Raw genomic sequence first — 21,386 nt, forward strand, 5'->3', positions numbered from 1 at the left:
GGGAATGGTTAGGGGGTGATCAGGCTGGCAGGCAGAAGCTGTAAGGGGCAATTAGACAGGTAGGCAAGCAGGCAGGCAAGTGGTTGGAACCCAGCAGTCCTGGATTGTGAGAAGGTTGCCTAACTGCCTGTTTAGGCCCGATCCCATAGAGTCGGGCCTACATGGGCAGTCAGACATTCCTCAAGGGGTCCCAGATTGGAGAGGGGTGCAGGCTCAGCTGAGGGACACCCCCCACCACCACCAATGCATGAATTTTGTGCACCGGGCCTCTAGTAGTAATATATTCTCTCATAGATCTGAAAGCCAGAAGTCTGAAATCAAAGTTTTAGCAGGAACATATTCTTACTGAAGTCTCTATAAGAGAATCCTTCCTTGTCTCTTCCAATATCCAGTGGCTCCACCCATTCCTTGGCTTGATACTGGGTAACACTAGTCTTTGCCTCTGTCCTTATATAGCCTTATCCTTTCTGTCTCTATGTATGTCTTCTCTTGTCCTGTCTTTTATAAGGACACATATCATTGGATTTAAGGCCTAGACTAATCCAGGATGATCTCATCTCAATATCCCAAATTTAATTATATCTGCAAAGATTCCTTTTATAAATAACATCTCATCTAATTCTGGAGGGGTCACTCTTCAAAACATTACAGGCTGTTACCAGTGCCATGTACTCTGCTGAGAGCTTTATTTGCATTATCTTATTTAATATGCACAATTGATGTTCTCAGGGGTCAATTCCTGACTTACAAGTAGTGTGGTGTCCCTGTGTGTGTATGTGTGTGAGTGTTATTAATAATTTGTTTGTTTGTTTAATTGCTCTATTAGATATCTGTATGTACCAGACACAGTGGGAATAAAGAGGAAAAACAAATTAATTTCCTAAGTCAGTCTTTTCTGAGGTGCTAAACTAAACTGGGTCCTGGTAAATAACTAGAAGCACTTTAAGTGGATAATTGAGCAAGGAACAGAAATAGAGGTAAGAAAACATGGAGTATCCAGGATTATTGGTTGAAACCAATAAAAATAAAAAAAACCTAACACACTAGAATTAGTAGGTAAAATAGAAAGTGTATTTTAAAAAGAAGAGTATGGCTAAACCTCAGGGGCATGTGTTCAGTAACAGCTCTTCTACTGAATACCACAGACTTGCTTCTTTTACAAGGGGAATGTGGTTATCTACAGTACATGAAGTATTTATTGCCAGAAAACAATTGTGAGGCATTTCTTCTCTGACCCCAAATTACAAAATAATCACAGGGAAGGATTTTGATTGCCCTACCTAAAATCTGATGCCCATTTCTAGACTGATTACTGTGGCAAAAGGGGAAGGATTTATATGAAAATGGAAGCTCTCACACAAACCACATAGTTAGAGGACGTGTTTGTTTAGTGATGGGAGGGATTCAGGGATGGTTAATAGGAAAAGGCAGAGACAAAAATAGGGTTCTTATTTTGAGCAATTTTGTCTAATATGGATAATGAAGTGTTTAATGTAGATAAGGGAAATATAATTTAGAATGGAAGGGAAGAGGAAGGGCATAACAGAGATTTTGGAGGTGAAATCTTATAGAAGGCTTTTTTGTTAACTTGGGACTATTGACCTGCGGTGTCAGATAATTATTTGTTGTAGGGTTGGAGCTGTCCTGTGCATTACGGGATGCTTAACAGCATCCCTGGCCTCTACCTACTAAATGCCAGTAGCAACCGCCATCCCCCAATTTGTGGCAACCAAAAATGTTTCCAAAACGTTACCAAATATCCTCTGGGGAGCCAAACCCTTCCCCAGCCCTTTATTGAGAACCATGAATCTATAGGGTCAATTAAATGAATGAGTTACTTTCTTAGGACTGAGGCTTTAGTCGTTCAAATAGAAAAAGTATTAAGACACAGTATTTCAATTCTGCAATCAGATAGTGCAATATTTTAGTATCCCACCGTTACTCTGAATTTCTGTAACACTGAGTTTCTGCATAAGCATGCAATAAACTCAAGGTGTTTTGACTCTTCTTGCTTATTGTAATTTATCCCACATGTTATTTGTGTTTTCTTTATTTTATTCTATTGGTTTTTAATTGTCAGATTCCCTGGGGACGTCTGGTAGTTAAGCACATTTAGGATATGGTGAAATTGCTAATTGTGTTAGGGATTCTCGAGGAGGCCAACAAATATTCTGGTGAAAAGTGGTTTTTGAAAAATGATTTTAAATGTTTTAATTCAATAGTTAATACTTAAGTAAAAACAAAACATGAAACTAAAAAGAAGTTTGACAAACTTTCAACCCTAAGTTTTGTGTTATTAGACAATATGTGATGACCTTGTCCTAATATTCAAAACACGGAGATTATTATGCTAAGTGAAATAAGCCAGAGAAAGATAAATAGCATATGATCACACTTATATGTGGATTCTAATGAAAAACAACAACAACAACAACAACAACTTATGAGCAAAATAGAAACAAAGGCATGGATACATGGAACAGACTGACAGCTGTCAGGTGGTGGGAATGGGGGAAATTGGAAGAAAGAAGGTGAAGAGATTAGCCAAAGAACATATGTGTATAACCTGTGGACAAAGAACATATGTGTATAACCCAATGTGGTGATGGCCAGAGGGAAGGGGGCAGGGGCTGGATGGAAGTGGGCAAGGAGAGGAGATAATGGAGACATCTGTAATAGTGTCAACAACAATAAAATTAAAAGTTAAAAAGAGAAACAAATAGCCCTAACCAGTTTGGATCAGTAGATAGTAGAGCATCAGCCTGAGGATCAAGGGCACATGCCTGAGTTGTGGGCTCGGTCCCAGTTGGGGGCATGTGGGAGGCAGCCAATCAATGATTCTCTCTCATTATGGATGTTTCTATCTCTCTCTCCCTCCCCCTTCCTCTCTGAAACCTATAAAATAGTTTTTTTAAAGAAAGAAAAGAATAATAAAAGTCTCTGAGTAGATCTTGTTGGATAAGAATAAGATAACTAAACTATGGGTCAGAAAGAGATAAAATCTTAGTGTTAGAAGAGACTTTACAGTCTAATTTCCCACAGAAATTATTTTATAGCACCCTGGACAAATAGTCATTTAGCTATTGTTTCAATACTTTCAGTGACGGAGAAGTCACCATCCAATTGAGCCAAAATCTGCATCACTGTCATTTCCACTTATTGGTCCCCATTATACCCTCTGTTATATGCAAAAGTTCCCAAGTAAGAGTTTTTTAAATACTAAGAAAGAGCCACTCCATCCCTAACCAATCACTAAATTCACCTACCACTTTCCATCCTCAAGTGTTTCTTTGGTCCTGCTAAAAGTGTCCTGTTACTTAAATGATTTCTTATATCAAGAGGCTTCTAGAATCTTCATAGTTTTTATCATCTTCCTCTGACCATGCTTCAATTTGTAAAGATCCTCCTTAAAATATAGGGTCCATTCTTATATAGCAGTGGATATAAATTAGTATATCCTGCTGTGATGGACTTCAGCAAAATATATCAAGTGCCTGGAAAATGTCTGTACACTTTGACCCAGTAATTGTTCATATAAGATCTTGTCCAGTGAATAAGCAAAGATTGAAACAAAAATATTCATTTTCACATTGTTTTAAATAAAACAAAAATTATTATAATATAAATATCTAACAATAAAAGAATGATAAAATAAATAATAGAATAATCCAAACAGGATAAATTGTACGTACTTTACAAATATGGCTATGTAACAATATATACATACATAGAAAAAAGACTAAGTAAATATGTTTTATTATTCTTAATGGCTATTTCTGGGCTATAGGACATCATTATTTATTTTCTCCAGTATTTAAAAAATGTTCACAAGTGGTATGTATTACTTTTATATCAATCAAAAGAAGATTTAGTAATCCAGATCTGTTTAGAAACACACTAGCTGAGACTAAGCACTGTCTGTGCTGTTTGCAGCTGGATCCCTATTGCCTAGCACAGAGTAGATACTATTAAATATTAAATGTTTGATTAAATGAATGAAAGTAAAAACTACAAATCGACTTCATGTGGGCCATTAAGTTCCTTAAAGTCTTTTTTTATATGTCCTTCCTTACCTGAGGCAGAGCCATTTACAGTGACAAAATGTAAGTAAATATCAGGGGTCCTCATGAGAAGATGTGGAACCTGACAGATGCGATTCTCTTACGTACGTACCTTAAAAAGAAGACTCAATGAATCTTAGCATAGACTTTTTGGCTCTAAATATATCCAATATAAGAGATATAAGCCTTGATATTCAACCCAATAATAAGCAATCAGTTGAGCAAGGTGTCCCCTATGAATTTCATCTATAAAATGAGAGTAACATTAATACCTATCTCATAGAGCTGTTTTAAAGATTAAATGAGCTAATACAGTTCCTGACACATAGTAAGTGTTAGGTAAGTGTTTATTAGTATAATTATTATTTATTGAGTATCTACTCTGAGCCTATCACTGTACTAATCTCTGAGAAGAAAACAAAGGGTAACCAGCACAGACTCAGTTCTAAGGAAACTTGGGCAGGTGATGGGGAGGGTAGGCCACTCCTCTCTGTGGCTTCAGAACAGATATTTTGGGCATGATATTGATGACTGGCCAGAATTTTACATGTATGTCTTTCTATGTCCTTCTTTCTTGCCCCATAGTTATACTCTGGCACATTTTCCTATGTAAGCCAAAACTGGAATCCCAGGAAAGGCTTCACTGTGACCCGACCCTCTTACCACTTCTACAGCAGCATGCTCCAGTGCATTGCCGAAGTTAATGGAAAGACACACAGATCATTCTATCTCCCACAGCGTCTGGGTATGTGATCTTATGTTTTTAAGTTAGGAAATGGGATCCTGCTGCTCCTGGTAATCTCTTCCTATTTGTATAAACCTTACTTCAGCTATAATCTCTTCCATATCACTTAATAACTAGTGATTCTAAGCTTTTATTTTAAGAAATGTGTGTATCTCAGCAGAAAAAAAAAACAGACTAAGTTCTGCTACTGTTTTCAGTTGCCTGATCAATAGATCCATAAAATCAATGGTTTATTAGTGTCTAGCAATAGATACTTAGCTTTTATAAGTTTATCCTTGCAAAACTATGAAATGATGGTACATATTGTGGCTAAACAATAGATATCTTTGCTGCTCTTGTATAGAAGTGAAGACAGGCTTCTAACTCAGGGAAGACCTTTTGCTCAGAGTATTCAGAAATGTAGCAGAATTAGCCACAGAAGGGCTCAATGGCTTTAGATCAGTAGGAGAAAAAACTTTCTGATGGAGAGTTTATTAAACTGGGTATATGATTTCCTAAGCAGTATTGCAGAATAATTTTCATTGAAAAATCTCAAGAACTAGAAGGATAGCCTTGCCACCACCACCAAGCCTCTTGATATAATTTATATAAAATCTTATTCAGCAGTTTCTGAATCATGGAATCTTTTTGTTTGGTTTTGAGTCTACATTTCAATATAAGAAAGAAAATGAGAAATTGAGAATTCTAAGAAGTACTCCATAATCCAGATTTTTGTCTCTTGCCTTCTTTGTCAGTATTATCATGCCTCTGATATATTTTTTCAGAAACCAAGACAGAAAATATCTCCATCAGATACAACCACCAGAAACTTCTAATAGGAGATACCCTTTTCCTGCAATGTGTTGCAGAGACCACATTCAATGGACGGATCAAACTGAATTGGGTGTTCAATCGGCAAGATGTAAGGACAGTATCCCTGCTCTAAATCTTCACAAATCCACCCACATCCTCTCTCTTTGCCATTCCCACTCAGTTCCTGCTTTGAGTCAAGAACTATGCAAAGTGCTAAGCAAATCAACAAAGTCGAATAGCAGCTTCTGCATTTAAGGAAGCCACTCTCGTAAGGGGATTGCATTTCATTTTTCACCACATCATGGTTCATTGGTTACATATGTAATAGAAGTTCAGGAAAAGTGTCAGATCATCATAGGGATTTTCTTTGGCTTCCTATTGAGCAGTGACAAATTAGGTATCTAAGAGTGCTTAATAATCTCAGTTGAAAATTTTATCTTGTTTCTTTCTCATCCCACAGTCCAAGACAACACCCAGGTGTTGTGAAATTAAAAGAAAATTGTACCAAGGATCCCCTGTGTACAAGAGTTATAGTAACTTGACCATTTGGAATGTAACTATGGAAGACAATGGTTTGTACATATGCAGGGGAGAAAACAATGCTGCCCTGCAAGCCAACATCACCATCACAGTGTACAGTACGTAATACTTTTACTCCTGACTCTTCCCTGAAAATTTGCCTGCCTACTCTTTTCCCACAATATATAAGAAATCACTCAGACATATCTTCATTTTTTCCAGTATTATAGTCTCTAAGTCTTACAGTCCAAATGGTTTGGTACTTAAATCAGAAAAGCTAGCAAATGTCAGACATCCCCTTTTGTATTCGTTCACTCTGGCATGGGGATTATATGCTGGGGAGCATTGTGATTTAACTTAAATACTTTTGCATTCTGTTGGCTAGTTACAGGTGTATGTTTTAGGAATTTAGGGTGAAGTAGCTTATTAGTATTTTGGCCCATGTAAAGACGAGGTTCTTGAATATTCTATCTTCTTTGCCAATTTTTTGTGTGATCTTTGATAACTTTTTGCACCTCCTTGGGCTTCATTTTTTCTCATCTATCATTATCATCATTTTTTGCATTATTATAATATCGTATAATGTTTGAGGGTGCTTCTAGCTTGTTTTTCTGATATCAATGTGACCATAGATTTTCTAGTGAAAATAATTAAATGAACTTCAGCTTAACCTACCCTGTGTTTATGAAGCTCTTTTCTTATAGACACATCTACATACATACACATATACAAAAATATACTAATACATGCTCACACAAACACATTAATACCCATATTTATCATTGTACAGTTATATAGACATAACTAATATTTACATAGATACATAAAATCCTAAGCCACAAATACTAATATCTATTCACACACAAATACTTACAAAATACAAACATACACAGTGTGGATTTATTCTGTAGCAAGAAATTTAATCACTTAAGCATAGTTCAACTTTCTATACCCTGGTTTATAAGGTAACCTACTTTATTTATCTTAGCTTCTGGGTTCCATACAGCCACTGATATCATCTGGGTTGCCTTCAGTTTCATGCAAGAATAAACTTGACTAAAAATAGCTGAAACAATAAGGACAAATACCTCATGCAACAAGGAGTCCCAAGGTTTACAGTTCCAGTGCTGATTGACTTAGTCTTAGTGGATGATCAATGCCCTCTAGAAGTTAGGTTCCTTCTTCTGTTTTATTCATTATCTTCAAAGTACCCCTCATACTTCCACAGTCCAAAACCCCATATGCCAATGGTAGTGTCTTAGAGGTAAAAGTAAAAATCACACAAATTGTGTCTCCTTTTAAGTTTCAAAAATCTTTCCCAAGGTACTCTAGCTAACTTCTCCTTTTGTTTTATTGTTCATAGATATATTACCTGCCCATGTTTAAATAATTATCTGGCAAAGAATAAGACCAACATTCTTGGCCTACGTTGTTGGTTCTCAACTCACAGGCAGTAATGCCTATTGGGAAATGCATGAGGGCATCTTTTTCTTTGTCAAAATGTCTGAGGGTTACTACTAGAATTGATCGGACAGAGCAAGGATTATAAACATTTATCAAAGTTCAGGACAGTATTATACAACAAAGAATTAACCATTTGAAATTGTACAGATACATACAAAACAATCAAACTAGACCACCAACTTTCACCATACACAGGAATAAACTCAAAATGGATAAAAGACTTAATTGTAAATTATGAAACCATAAAAACCCTAGAAGAAAACATAGGCAATAAAATCTCAGACATCTCACATAGCAGTATTTTCACCAATACATTGCCTTGGAAAAAGGGAACAAAGGGGAAAAAAATTAACAAATGTTACTAAATCAAACTAGAAAATGTCTGAAGAGCAAAAGAAACCATTAGCAAAATGAAAAGGAAACTTACTGTCAGATGTACATTCACAAATCTAATAAGGAGTTAATTATCAGAATATACAAAGAACTAATACAATTCAACACCAGAAAAACAAGCAATTCAATTTAAAAAGTTGGCATAGGACCTTAATAGGCGCCTCTCCAAAGAGAACATAGCCATATGAAAAAATGCTCAACTTCACTAAACATCAGAGATATGCAAATTAAAACTACAATGAGGTATCACCTCACACCCGCCAGAATGGTAGGGACCTGGGGACTACTATGCTAAGTGAAATAAGCCATTTAGAGAAAGACAAATACCAATAAAGTATTATCAATAAATAAATAACAAGTGTTGGCAAGAATGTAGAGGAAAGGGGACCCTAGTACACTGCTGGTGAGAATGCAGACTGGTGCAACCACTGTGGAAAACAGCATGGAGTTTCCTCAAAAAATTAAAATATAACATACATTTGACCCAGTGATCCCACTTCTGGGAATATATCCTAAGAAATCCAAAACACCAAATCATAAAGAATATATGCATCTTAGAGTTGCAAATCAAAACGACAATGAGGTATCATCTCACACCTGTCAGAATGGCTATCATCAACAAATCAACAAATGACAAGTGCTGGGAGGATGTGGGGAAAAAGGAACCCTCATACACTGCTGGTGGGAATGTAGACTGCTGCAGCCACTGTGGAGAACAGTATGGAGTTTCCTCAAAAAATTAAAATGGAACTCCCATTTGACCCAGTAATCCAACTTCTGGGAATATATTCCAAGAAATCAGAAACACCAATAGAAAGGATATATGTACCCCTATGTTCATAGCAGCACAATTTATAATACCTAAGATTTGGAAACAGCCTAAGTGCTCATTGGAAGGTGTGTGGATACATCTACACAATAAAATACTATGCTGCTGTAAAAAAGAAGGGACTCTTACCATTTGCAACAGCATGGATGGACTTGGAGAGCATTATGCTAAGTGAAACCAGCCAGTTGGAGAAAGATAAATATCACATGATCTTACTCATTTGTGGAATATAATGAACAACATAAATTGATGAACAAAAACAGATCCAGAGACACAGAAGCATTGAACAGATCATCTAACCTCAGAAGGAAGGTGGGGGGTAAGGGGGTAAGAGATCAATGCAATAACTTGTATGCATGTATATAAGCATAACCCATGGGCCCAGACAATAGGGGCATGAGGGCACATGCTGGGGGGTGTAAATGGCTGTGGAGCCGTCAATGGGGGAAAAAGGAGACATATGTAATACTTTAAATAATAAAGTATTACAAATAAAGAGTTTAAATTAAAAAAAAATGCATCCTTATGTTCTTAGCAGCATTATTTAAATAGTTAAAATCTGGAAACAGCCCAAGTGACCAGCAGTATATGAGTGGATACAAAAGATGTGATACATATGCAGCTGTAAAAAGGAAAGATCTCTCACCCTTTGAGACAGCATGGAGGGACCTAGAGACTACTATGCCAAGTGAAATAAGCCATTCAGAGAAAGACAAATACCATATGATCTTACTTATATGTGGAATCTAATGAACAAAATAGATCCAGTGGTATGGATGCATAGAACAGAATAACAGATCTCAGTAGGGAGCTGAGGAGGGTAGGAATGGGAGGATACAGGAAGAGATTAACCAAATGATATATATGCATACATGCATATCTCATGGACACAGATAATAGTATGAGGAAGGCCTGGTGTGTGGCAGGGATTGGATAGGAGAGAGCAAAAAGCGAGAAAATGGGAGACATCTGTAATACTGTCAATAACAAAAAAGAATAATATGCCGAGACCGGTTTGGCTCAGTGGATAGAGCGTCGGCTTGGGGACTGAAGGGTCCCGGGTTCGATTCCGGTCAAGGGCATGTGCCTTGGTTGCGGGCATATCCCCAGTAGGGGGTGTGCAAGAGGCAGCTGGTCGGTGACTCTCTCTCTCATCGATGTTTCTGGCTCTCTATCTCTCTCCCTTCCTCTCTGTACAAAATCAATAAAATATATTAAAAAAAAAGAATAAAGAAATCAATGAATATATCAGGTTAAGATTTTAAAAAAGAAAAATGAAATAAGGAATTATCCCTTTAAAAATTCCAACAGTGCCTCCCTCAAACCCACAATGAGAAGCAGCAGCTTATGATAATCAAGATTGATTCCTCTGGGGCTGGGAAGGATGTGATTGCTAATGGGAAGTGTGAACAAAATTGGGACTCAGTTAAACCTTCTTCTTCTGATTCCATCCCTGTTCTATTTCCAGAGAAAGCATTCCTCAATGTGAGCTACAAGAGAAGCCGCATTTATGAGGTGACAGCTGGACAAAATATGCTCAAAATGGGAGTAAGAGTGGATGCTTTCCCTCACCCCAATGTAACTTGGTAAGTAGGGCCTTATATCCTTGGTGTTTTCTGTTTCCCAGAGTCTAATCCCCACCCTTAACACCTGTTCCTTCAATACATCCTTACTGAAGGTCAGTCATGCAGCAGACCCTGAGCTAGGTATTGAGCACTCAGAAATATACTCAACCCCAACCTTACTTTCAGGGCACTGACAGCCCTAGAAACTAGTGCTTTATATTCTCCTCCAAAGGTTTCTTTGCTTGTTTCCACTTTCTTTTATTGATCTTTCATGTATTTGGAAAAAGGAGTTTTCTATCCTGAAAAGAGAGGAATAAATAAGACTGGGAAGGTACCAAGGCCGTTGCAGAATTCCACAATCTCAGATTTGGAAGGAGTCTTAAAGGTGATCTTACCCAGTCTAATAGAGATCCATGAATAGTAATAAATAATACAATAGAAAGAATATAGGCTTTTGAGCCAGGCAACCTGTAATCTAATCCCAGTTCATCAAGTTACCAAGCAAATGACTTAAACTCTCTAAGTTTTAGTTTCTTTATCTGTAAAATTTGGGTGGTGATATTTTATTGTTATAGAATTGCTCTAAAGAGTAAATGATAAATTATTGTTTTTTTTAAATCTCTATTGCTTATTAAAGTAGACAGTAGAGAACCATCAAAGACTTGAGTCAGGAGTGATATATTTGATGCTAATATTTAGGGAATATTAATATGGCCTTATGTGTGTCAAATGGTTTAAAATGGAGAAAGACTAGAGAAATAGCTACCAGCTTTTAGGGTTATAGTAATAGTTGTGAGACATTATATGGCCCTGCATAATTTGAAGGCAATGAGATATAAGAAGAAATAGATTTAGAAAACATTGCAGAAGCAGAATCTTCGGGATTCAGTATCCAATTAGATGTATGAATAAAAACCCTAAAATTAGAAGTGCTTTCACAATTTTCAAGTTTGGTGGAATGTGAGACTGGTGCTGCTATTACCAGTCTGGGTTTCATCAGAATGAAATGTAGTGTGAATGGAGCAGGAAAGGAGCACCAAGATGAGCTTATTTAGAGATGGTCAATTAACATTTTGAAATATGGGTCTGGAACTACATGTTGAAACTGTCAGCTGGGGAGTCATCAACTGGGAGTGGATAAATGCACCGAAGTAGAGTGCATCCGGGGAAAAAAGAGCCCAAAGGCAAAATACAGGGGGAACACTTATATTGGGGGTGTTTAAGCCTTTATTATGTTCTTACTGATATTTACACAACACCTTATACTTATTCAGCTCATTAGCACCTCCTAAATTTCTTATCCAAAGCTACCTATCTCCTTATTTCAGCAGTGTGCTGAAGTATTTTAAGTTCTTGCTCTGTGGGAAACATAATTAAGGGGAAAGGAAATGGAAGAAGAGTCAGTGAAGAGAAAGAAACAATGATTAGAATTGTGTCCGAGAGGCTCTCGAAGATCTGACATTTGTGAATGCTGAGAGAAGGCCACTGGCTTTGATAAGCAGGGCATTATTGGTAAGCCTGGAGAATATGCTTTTGAATGTCAGAGAGAAAAATCTGAGTTTCAAGTATTAAGAAATGAATGGCAAGTGAGGAAGTGGAAGCATAAGTGAGGCCACTTTCCAAAAGTTTTTATTATTAAGGAAAAAGGAAAAGACAGATTTAATTTTTAATACCAGTATGGCTGTACAAATTTGCTCCAGCCTGAGAGTTTTATAGAGAGGATTCTACTGTTTAACCTCTCCTTTCTAATCATGATGAAGCATAATCAAAATGGCCTTGGGGTATAAAGTGCATGTCCTAGAAGCTGTCACTGTAGTAACCATTCATTCTCCATGCCTCACAGGTTCAAGGATGGAAAACCACTCCTAGTAAACCATACCATTCAACTTGACCCTGTCAAGTACAAACTCACAATCCTGGACGTGAATGTAAAGCATGCAGGGAACTACACTTTTGCTCTGAGCAACAGCAAGCATGGACTCTACAAAAACCTCACCATACAACTGATTGTCAATGGTGAGTTGTTGGGATTTGGAATCCATGTTCCTGTCTATTGTGTAAGAAAAACATCAAAACAGGAATACAATAGGAACTACCTTTATGAAGGGACAAGGGTTTTGAAGGTGCTTTTGGTCACAAGATGTTTGTTGATTAACCCTCTATGCTGATAGAATTTTCAGAGCTCTGACAAATTCATTTCCTGTTATTTTCTGTTACCAGAGACCCTTAAAATTGGTCTATTCTTATTAAGAAAATGTCATTTGAGGTGGGGAGAGCCCAAACTCCATCTTGGTAATTGTTTTTGTACATGAAATGTAACTTGCTTGGTAACTTGATGAACTGGAATATGGACACAGGTTGTCTGGCTCAATATCCTATATTTGTTTGTGTGTATATAAGTGATTTATTATGTAAATTTTTTTGATAGTTTGTGGCTATAAACAACACTGGTGTATTTTGTCTTATGATTCCTTTTTTCCCAGCATTTATTTTTATTTTATTTTTTATTGTTTGAAGTATTACAAATAGTACATATGTCTCCTTCCCCCCCCACAATTGACCTCCCCCTGGCCTCCCCTACTCCTCACCTGTCCCCCCCCCCGTGTCTCCTATCCATTGGTTATGTTTATATGCATTCGTACAAGTCCTTCTGTTGATCTCTTACAGTTCTCCCCCCACCCCCACCCCCAGCAACCTCCCTTGCCTTCCCGCTGTAGTTTGACAGTCTGTTCATTGCTTCTTTGCCTCTGTATCTATTTTTCCCCATTTCTTTCCTATAAAAAAATCTTACCTCTGCAGACTAGAAATTAAACATAATAACAAAAAATGTTTGAGTCCCAATTTCAATGTCCAACAGTTCTGAGTCCCCGTTTCAATGTCAAACAGTTCCTTATGTGTACATGTCAGCAATGATATCTGAATGATGGACAGATGGTGGCAATGCAGGTCCATTCCTCTCTGGTTTGGTCCTGGGCAACCTGCAGCAACACACAGCTGCTGACTGCTAGCATGGCCAGGTGTTCTTAGCATCTTTCATGTCTGGGCTGTTTCTCCTCTTATCTTCGTAGTTGGAGCAGACCTGTCAATTCCTCTCTGTTGCAGGAATCCACATGGTCTTGGAGTTGTTTTCTGAAAATATACAAACATATTCTTGACCAAAAGTTAATAAAGAAATCTTTTCTATATAATTGATTTGGGATCCTGTTTATTTTTGCCCAAACGATTTTCCTTTGTCTTATTTAGACACCATGTGTGTTTTTCATGGGTGTCTTGCTGCTAGCATTACAAATGAAAATTAATTTTGTAAAGTAAAATTTTTCTAGATGTAATTTACTTATAGGATATTTTTCCTTACATGATATTACCCTACTCTCCCCCTTTTTTTGATTGATGGAGGCTTTTGTAAATTTTATAATGCAGTCTTGATAACTTAAAATTTTAATTTCTTGCACAAAAATGTGACTACTTTAGGTTCATTGCATGTTCAGGAATTTTACCATGAGATGAACTACCAATAGAAATTTTAGTTACTACTTTAGGAATAGCTTTTTTCCAGTACAATTAAATTTTCTTGAATATTCACTTATTTCAATTAGCCTATTTAAATTAATCTGAAAACTTGATTACTATTTTACTGTCAAATTTATTACTCTACCAACAACCTTAATTTACTCTGTAAATATTAGTGCAAAAGATAATTTCCATTCTTGAGTAGGCCCTGAGCATTCCTGGTGCTAGGCTGGACTTAGATATAGAGCAGCTGATGTCAGCAAAGTCTCTGTCCCTCACCTGTGTCCCAATCTGAGCTGGGCATGGGAAGCAAAGCAGCCCTGGGGTCAGGAGACCTCCCTCAGAAGGGGTGAGGGTTCAGGCCCCTGTAAGGTTGGGGGTGTGAGGGTCTGTGCCCCACCTCTGTTGACCCCCAAGTTCTCTCCTGATGGCCCCTCTGTGACTGTGTGTCTTAGGTTGTTTCTTCTCTGAGGAATCTTACCCATCTCTGGCTAACCAGCCATCGTCTGGGGCCAAGCAGGGTAATGTAAGGTTCAGTTCTGTGTTTTTGGTAGCCTATGCCCGTGTGGCCTCCATACCCAGCACATGCCTTGGGATCCCCTCGCCTGCTGGTGAGGCCCCAGCACTGATCACATATCTCAGGGAACTCAGGTTTCTTCTCCAGGGAGGGCCCAGCTCACACGATTGGGTGAGAGACAAATTCATTGTACCAGCCACCACAAGGATTCAAGCTTAGCATGAACAGAATGCTCAGGCAACAGCTGAAGGCAACTGGTTTGTGAGAAGAGGATCCCTCTTGGCAAAAAAAAAAAAAAAAAAAAAAAGGCAAGAGGGGCCAATATAGAATGCTCAAGTACCTTCTTAATGCCTTAATTCCTTCTGAAAGGGATTAAATCCTTTCATGTCCTTTTTTAAATTGCTGCCAAGCATTCAAAAAATTAGTTTTTAAGTTTGGGATAATTGAACAATATGCTGTTGTAAAATATCTAAAATTATAATGACATTGTAGTATAATATCATGTAAGAATATTCTTTGCTCTAGGCCATGGCAAGTCAATTTCAAACTGGCTGCCAATTTCTTTTTGTAACTTTATATAAACTTTGTCAAGGAGGCAAAAACACAAATTACTTACTTTAGTTCAAGAGGCCAAATATATTGACTTTCAATTACAATCCTTATGACTTTTGAAGGGAACTTCTTTTTGTTTCTTTCCAAAATAATTTTCAGGCTACAGAGTTTCATTTAAAAATCTGTGTCACATGAAACAATTTCTTTTAAGGTTGTGGTGACCACTAGTATGGATTAGATTTAATATTTTATTTTTTTATAATTTTTTATTTTTTATTTTTTACATATGTGTCCTCATTCTCCCATAATCCCAAACCCATACTTATACCCCATCCTCTTGTCTGTGCCCATTGATTAGGCTTATTTGCATGCACACAAGTCCCTTGGTTGATCTCTCCACCTTATCCCCACCTTCCCCTACCTTCCCTGAGGTATTACATTCTGATTAATTTTTCTCAGTCTCTGGATTTGTTCTTGTTCATCAGTCTATGCCGTTCATTATATTCCACAAATGAGTGAGATCATATGATATTTATCTTTCTCTGCCTGGCTTATTTCACTTAACATAATGCTCTCCATTTCCATGTTGTAGCAAATGGTAGGATCTACTTCTTTTTTACTGCAGCATAATATTCCATTGTGTAGATGTACCACAATTTTTTATTTTTTTAACTTTTCATATTTTTTAAATTTCTTTATTGGTTATGGTATCACATAATTGTCCTCATCCCCCTATTTCCATCCCAAACCCCTCCCCACATATGTCCCCACCCCCCTGATGTACATGACCACTGGTTAGGCTTATACAAGTTCTTTGGTTGATCTATCCCCCTTCCCTCTACCCTTCTTCCCTCTGAGGTTTGACAGTCTGATGGATGCTTCTCTGTCACTGGGTCTGTTTTTGTTCTTCAGCTTAGGTTGTTCATTATTTCCCTTAGATGTGTGAGATTATGTGATACAAAAAATGCACTTATAAGATTTGAAAATGAGACAAGCTATAATGGTTACTTGCTGAGAGGCAAATTAATCAGTCTGTAATGAGTTTCTTTCTGGGCCAACAGTTCTTTTGAGTCCCTATTTCAATGTTTAACGTTTCCTTGTGTGTACATGTCAGCAATGATATTTTAGTTCTGGGTGGTGGACAAATGGTAGTGATGAAGGTCTGACTGTGTCTGGTTTGGTCTTGGGCATCCTTCAGTAACGCACAGCTGCTGTCTGCTAGTATGGCAAGGTGTTGTTAGCGTCTTCCATCTCTGGACTGTTTCTCTTCTGTCTTCACTGCAGCTCTGTAGTTCCTGTATTGAGCGTCTTCCCCCTGGTGGTCAGTGCATGTCATAGCAACCTGTTGGATGATTGGACACAGCATATATATTGACTATATTCCCTGTGATGTACATTACATTGCAGTGACTTATTTACTTTATAACTAGAACTTGCACCTCTTATCCCTTTCATTTTTTTTAACCCAGGCCATCATCCCACTTCCCTATGGCAAGCTTCAGTTTGTACCCTGTATCTATGACTCTGTTTCTGTTTCCAGCAGCCTTATATTAAAGTTGGAAATGATGAAGAAATTGGCCAAGGTCACTCAGCTTGCTAATGGAAGAATCTGGAAAGAGCCCAGACTCATGTGTTCCAGTTCTGAATAGTTGTCTCACTAATTTAGAACTGTGCTTCTTATAATCCAAAACCAACCTAGTTGGCTGAATTGGTAAAACCCAATTTTCCCTACTGTGTGTTTCCTTTACACTCACACTATTGATAGTCTCACAACACGTCTGACACCAGATGTGTGGGTGTTCTTCCCCCACCAAGCAATTCTGTGATACCAGCTAAATGTCCTATAATTTACCACAATCTAACACTATCTACTTGTAGATAGCATCAGATCCCACAGTTTAAGAGCTCGGCCTCATAAGGCAGTCCTCACTTCAGGTGTCAATCACAAGTCTCCAAATTACCCACAACTTCTGTCTGACTGGGCTACACATTGGATTTTTCCATGATCCCTTCCTTAGGTTTGATTAATTTCCTAAAGTGGCTCACAGAAGTCAGGAAAACACTTATTTGCATTTGCCAGTTTATTAATGGATATGATAAAGGATGCAGATGAACAGCAAGATAGAAAGATACATAGGGAAAGGTGTGGGAGGATACCTGTGGAGTTGGAATGTATCACCCTCCCTTCATGTGTATGTGTTCACCAATGTGAAAGCTCTTTGAGCCCAATATTATTAGGACTTGTATGTAGGGATGATCAATTTTATCCATTTGCAACTCTTTACCCCTCTCTGGAGGATGGAGGTTGAGGCTGGATATTCCAAGCTTCTAATTATGGGTTGGTCTTTTTGTTGAGCAGCCCCCATCCATGAGCCTACCCAGAGTTTCCTGATTAAAACAAAAGACACTCCTGTCACTCAGGAAATTCCAAGGTTTTTAGAATCTTCAGCTTCATATCAGGAACCAGGGTCAAAGACCAAATATTAGAACAAAAAAATGTTCCTAGTGTTTTAATTACTTGGGAAATTACAAGGATTTTAGGAGTGGTGTAAATTCACATTGACCTGTATACTTGGGGCAGGTGAGTGCGTAAGATGATTAGTGGAAGAGCCGGTGTTTTATTTTCAATTCAGAGAAAGGCCATTTCTGTTTTTTTAATTACACATTATTTGAGATGATTAAATACTGACCCCTTTTGCCGAAACCGGTTTGGCTCAATGGATAGAGTGTCGACTTGGGGACTGAAGGGTCCCGGGTTCGATTCCGGTCAAGGTCATGTATCTTGGTTGCGGGCACATCCCCAGTAGGGGTGTGCAAGAGGCAGCTGATCGATGACTCTCTCTCATCAATGTTTCTAACTATCTCTCTCCCTTCCTCTCTGTACAAAATCAATAAAATATATATTTTTAAAAAAATACTGACCCCTTTTGTTGGGGCCCCTGTAATTTTAAGAAAATCCAAGCTACACCTATCAGTTTGAAGTTCTGAAATTGCTTTCAGGAATTTCCTTCATAGACATGTGAAGCAGAAGCAACACAATCTATCCTCTTAGGGGTCTGAACTTGAGTAGCATCATGAATCTCATCAGTTTCTCTCTACTAGACAAGGTTAAAGGTGTACTCCCCATTCCCACACCCAGCTTCTAGGCCAATCTGTAAAGTACTTTTGGGTACATGGTCTTACTTCATCCTCATGACTATTTGAAACATGATTTTTGTTTCGGCTCAAATACACTTTTTAAAATAAAAGATGAAATGAAGAAGGACCGGAGATCGGGATGGCAGGACACAGGCTTTATTGGAGAGAAGAGTATCACTGCCAGCTGCTTCCAGAGAAAGGGTCCGGAAGAGAGCGAGGGGCGGGGTACAAGCACCTTTAAGGTGAGGATAGGGGACAGAACTTAGGGCACCCAGCACATGCTATTGGTGATTAGGGACCTAGGGACTTAGGAATCGGGAAGCTTAGGGTATTTGGCAGGTGCTGATTGGTGGTTCAGTGCTCCCGTATGTCTGGCCGCAGGTGGGTTTACATCTGTCCAACTGGAGGAAGGGAAGATCTATCATTAAACAACTCTCTTCACTCAACCCTGCAATACACATAATAATGCACAATTAGCTGACTTCTTTATTGGAATATTGGTCCTCAGGTTGGCATAAAGAGATCAACTGAAGGACTTGTATGCATGCAAATAAGCATAACCAATAGATGCAAGATACTGGGTGTGGGGTGAAGGTATGTGCAGGAGGGGGGTGGTAGAGGAGGCTGGGTGAAGGTAAATTGGGAAAGAAAAGGAGACATATGTACTACTATTTGTAATACTTTAAACAATAAAAAAAAGAATTACCGTTGGGATCTTCCCCATGATTATTTGCATATTTAAATGATATTTATTACCATTCTAGGCTCATTCAATGATGTCACTATTTGAAAATATATCTATGACTAAAGAAAGTGGATGGACTTTCTTAAAGTTCTCAGCTCTGTGGAATCTTGAGACAACTTGCCCCAACTTAGGTATTTTTAATTCCAAAAGAAATTGTAGCTAGAATTAGCTTAAGCAATCAGTGTTGGCTTTCTAGGCTACTAAGTACCATGATGGTGATTTGTTTACCCAACCAAATTTGAAGGACATAATTAAATAATATGTATATTTGGAATTATTATGCAGGAGCTAGCCTTCTGAGTCTTTTGGGGCCTTCTTGACATGTTTGTGATTCAGGGAAATTATAAAACAATGGTTGGAAATGGGATGGTTGTCATTCTCATGTGGCTGTAAATACATTTAAAACAATGGATCCCATGGGTGTGAAAAGAGTTGGTATTTGGTCCTGAGCTTCCACTGTCTTCCTGGAGCTCTATAAGACATTCTTAGGAAAGCCAAGAATTCTGAGGAATAAAAAGACTTTTGTACCAATATTGTTGTACAAGCAGTGCCTTATTCACTACCTGATATTCTTTACACATTACTTGAGATTATTAAACCCACGAGGTTTTATAGAACCCATGAGACACTCAATACATACTTTTTAAATGAGGTAAGAATCATGTAGACTAAACTGACACAAAAATCCTATTGAAGGAGAAACAATAACTATTAAAATTCAAGCCACTCCCGGTCTGGCAGATTGGGTAACTGAAGTTCAAGAGGGGAAGAGACTGACTCAAGAGACTTAAGCATGCTTGTTCTATTCTAAGATGAGTATGCCTGCAACTCTAGATGTGTTTAGGTAAGGGGACTTAGAATTATGATTGAGAGAAGATACCCCTGCCCTAGTATTTTCAATCAGTGCTTATATGAATTTAAATATTCCAGAACTTTAAAGGGTGATACTAGCCCTGCTAGACTTAATTCTCCACCTGTACTCTTTGGGTTTAGCTTGATTTTTTATTTCATATATCTGTTCATCCTCTCATTCTCAGGTGTATTTATTCTTCATGAAACACCAACCAAAAGCAAACTTAGTAATTATTTCCACAGTTCTTTGGAAAGTAAATGGGTCTATTACCCCATCCAGCATTGAAAGACAAAAACCACAACCCTGTTTTTGATATGTCAGTCATATATTCCTTCATTCTTTAATACTAGAGGCAAGATTATGCTCAATGAAGAAAAAAAAATCTCTGAGATCATGGAAATGGGGATAATACATGTTGTTCCTAAAATTAATTTGCCAGAGGAAATCCTGTGACTGTCCTTATTTTACTTGCTTCAAACAAAGGAACAGGAGTAGAACAAGGAAGTTGTGCGAGAGGGAGGTGGGTCTGACTCCATATGGAGCCAGGAATAGACTTTCTATTGCTAGAGTTAGTTATTATGAGGACCACAGGTTCAAGGGCTGTATTATTCTCAGCCAGAGACACACATTTATATTCAAGGTTCTTTTCCTATAATTTGGTGTTTCACAGGCTGAAAGAGCCAACTTTCCAGTTATTCCACTCTCATCAAGAGATATGTGTTGAGTCTAAAAAAGGTGAGAACCCTTTTAGAGTTTGATGTAACAGCCACAAGAAGCAGGAAGGGAAAGATATTGCTGATCTTGGACTACATGTTAAAGTTGGTCAGTCCTGGGAGGGGAGAAGGAGAGAGTGGGAGGAAAATTGAAGGCAGATTGCCAAGGGAGAATCAGTGGGCAACAGTTTGTGTTTACAATCCCCAGGAAAAAAATATATTAGACAAGGCCGAAAGAAACCTGATTAGTCTGCCCTCCAACCCATCATGTTGAAAATTTTTTGTTGTCAATGTAGTAAAGGCCTGACTGTTAACTCTTACATTTTCTATGAAGAAGCACATCCAGGTTAGTTTTAAATAGGAACACTCAAACTACCAAACCATATCCCCACTTTTTATAAGATTTGAGGATCTTGCAGCAACATTAAAGGCAACAACATTGGAAAGCAGAGTGGAATTCTGCTCTGTCCATCACATGACACAGGACTCTGGACTAACACTTTCAAACATGAATTTATTGAGCACTTAGAATGTACTCAGCAATGACTGTACTAAAATATGGAGGTAAAGTGGGGAGCAACACTGATAAGAGTTTCAACTGTTACTGAGTTTTTGTTCTTGTAGTGATTGGTGGAATGTGGAAGTAAGGGAGTATGAGAGTTCAAGTATGATACATGGGTTTCTGACTGAGATGACTAAAAAGATTGCTGATATGAAGATGAATAGGGTGGAGGGGAAATGAGGAGTTTTATATTTGAATGGAGGTACAATGTAGTGTTTATAAACCTAAGTGCTTGAGTCATATTTTCTAGGTTTAATTACTCACTTTACCAACCATGGGCAAATTACTTCATCTTTCTGCATCTCAGTTTATTCATCTGTAAAATAGGGCTAACAGAAGTGTATTCCTTCTGTTAGTCCTATTTGATGCTATGAAGTTAAATGAGAAACTATCTATAAAAAAAATTTAAAAGCAGTTCCAAAGACTTG

At 37.9% G+C, this 21,386-nt stretch overlaps 1 protein-coding gene across 2 annotated transcripts in view; it reads left to right on the top strand.

The window, feature by feature from the left end:
• Window positions 1–21,386, top strand: part of LOC311614534 (vascular endothelial growth factor receptor kdr-like) — a 234,117-nt gene that overhangs the window by 85,154 nt on the left and 127,577 nt on the right. For both annotated transcript variants that reach the window (XM_084869431.1, XM_084869432.1), the window contains exons 6-10: window positions 4,647–4,806; window positions 5,571–5,707; window positions 6,059–6,236; window positions 10,272–10,389; window positions 12,212–12,384. In XM_084869431.1, the coding sequence (XP_084725557.1) occupies window positions 4,647–4,806; window positions 5,571–5,707; window positions 6,059–6,236; window positions 10,272–10,389; window positions 12,212–12,384 (766 nt within the window). The remainder of the gene's footprint in view (window positions 1–4,646; window positions 4,807–5,570; window positions 5,708–6,058; window positions 6,237–10,271; window positions 10,390–12,211; window positions 12,385–21,386) is intronic.

This window comes from Pipistrellus hanaki (assembly GCF_964339955.1).
Source record: "Pipistrellus hanaki genome assembly, chromosome: X".
In the NCBI taxonomy this organism is placed as follows: domain Eukaryota; kingdom Metazoa; phylum Chordata; class Mammalia; order Chiroptera; family Vespertilionidae; genus Pipistrellus; species Pipistrellus hanaki.